The 1505-nt window shown below is 36.7% G+C and overlaps 1 protein-coding gene across 1 annotated transcript in view; it reads left to right on the forward strand.

Moving 5' to 3' along the window:
* Positions 1 to 1505, forward strand: part of POLE2 (polymerase (DNA directed), epsilon 2, accessory subunit) — a 32810-nt gene that overhangs the window by 4884 nt on the left and 26421 nt on the right. Inside the window, exon 3 of the mRNA XM_012663755.1 lies at positions 37 to 112. Within this exon, the coding sequence (XP_012519209.1) occupies positions 37 to 112 (76 nt within the window). The remainder of the gene's footprint in view (positions 1 to 36; positions 113 to 1505) is intronic.

Genomic DNA, 1505 nt, shown 5'->3' on the forward strand with positions numbered 1-1505 from the left:
TGTTTTTAAAATTTGACTTTGAAATTCTCTTTTCAGTGTCATCAAACATGATTGAACGATCTGTAGTAGAAGCAGCAGTCCAGGAATGCAGTCAGTCGGTTGATGAAACTATGTATGTGGATAAAATTTACTTTTTCCCCCATTGGAGGTGTTATTGGTCCCTTATTTTTAATTATTTTCTTGGGGAAATAATTAGTGATCAACATTTCTATAGTAGTAGCTGTCATTATTTCTGTGTTTCTTTTTAAGCAATGGCCTTCATTACAAACCTCATTATTAAGTGACTCATCATTCCTATTTTTTCCTAGGGTTTGAGATTATAGTGTGGTTTGTACCATTACTAACTTTTCCTGCCTACCCAACCAATCTGACTTGATATTCAGTATGCTATGAATGAATTGAATTAAATTGAATATTCAGAAATATAATTTACTTTTGTTCTTAGGAAAGTGCTCAACCCAGAGAAGCTCAGCAGTGTAACTTGGTCACATGGTGAATGGCAAATGAGGGTCGAAGCTCAGTTTTATGACTCTACTGTTGCATTTTTTTAGGTTTAAGAATTTATGTGGCAATGACTTTTCAGGGTTTTATTTCCGAGTATCCCTCTTTGCTTTACTCCTTTTATGATATGATACTTCCTTTCAAATTAATACAGTTTAATTGGAAGGAAAACACCAGGGAAAATGGCAGAGAAAGAGTTATAACTTTAAGAGTTCTTTCCTATTTGGGGCAATGGGAATAATTGAAAGGAGTCATTACCCTTATTTTGGTCAGTAGTTGTAATTTTTTCCCTGTCAGAATTTTATCCTTGCAAACTCATTATTTAAAATACTAGAGTGCAATGACATGTCTCTAATAGAGCCATCAATAGAAATTCAAAGTGATTGTACTAAAGTTTAAGAATTATAGTCCTGGAATAGGCAATACCTATTGTTTACCCTAAAGTTACCTATTATTTCTGTCAGGCTGTTTATATGTTTAGCCAGCCAACATGGAGGTCCAGTGGGGACTGCATGGTAAAAGATCTTTGCAGCTTCAATTGTCAGAAAGTCATCATATCATAGCATAAGAGCAAGGCTCTTTGAGGTATCCCAAGAATGGAAAAACAAGCACCACATGTACTCACCATCAAACTGGTATTAGCTGATCAACATCTAAGTGAACATATAAGAATAACATGTATTAGATGTTGGGGAGGGGGGACAGGGGAGGAGGGGACGGGCATATGCACAAACAATGAGCGCGATGCGCACCTCCCGGGGAATGGACACACTTGAAGCTCGGACTTGGGGGTGAGGGAGGGTAAGGGTATCATACATAACCTAATCATCTGTACCCCCATAACATGCTGAAATAAAAAAAAAAAAAAGAGCAAGGCTCTTGTTTTTATAGATGAAGAGATTGTATAGCAAGTTGAATAACTTCCCCAGATTAATCTACTAGAAGTAGTGAAGCTGTGTCTGTAATCTAGGTTTTCTTCAAGTCTACTGATTCTTTGCCACTCT

The sequence above is a fragment of the Propithecus coquereli genome, unplaced genomic scaffold (assembly GCF_000956105.1).
Source record: "Propithecus coquereli isolate 6110/MARCELLA unplaced genomic scaffold, Pcoq_1.0 Scaffold83, whole genome shotgun sequence".
Lineage (NCBI taxonomy): Eukaryota > Metazoa > Chordata > Mammalia > Primates > Indriidae > Propithecus > Propithecus coquereli.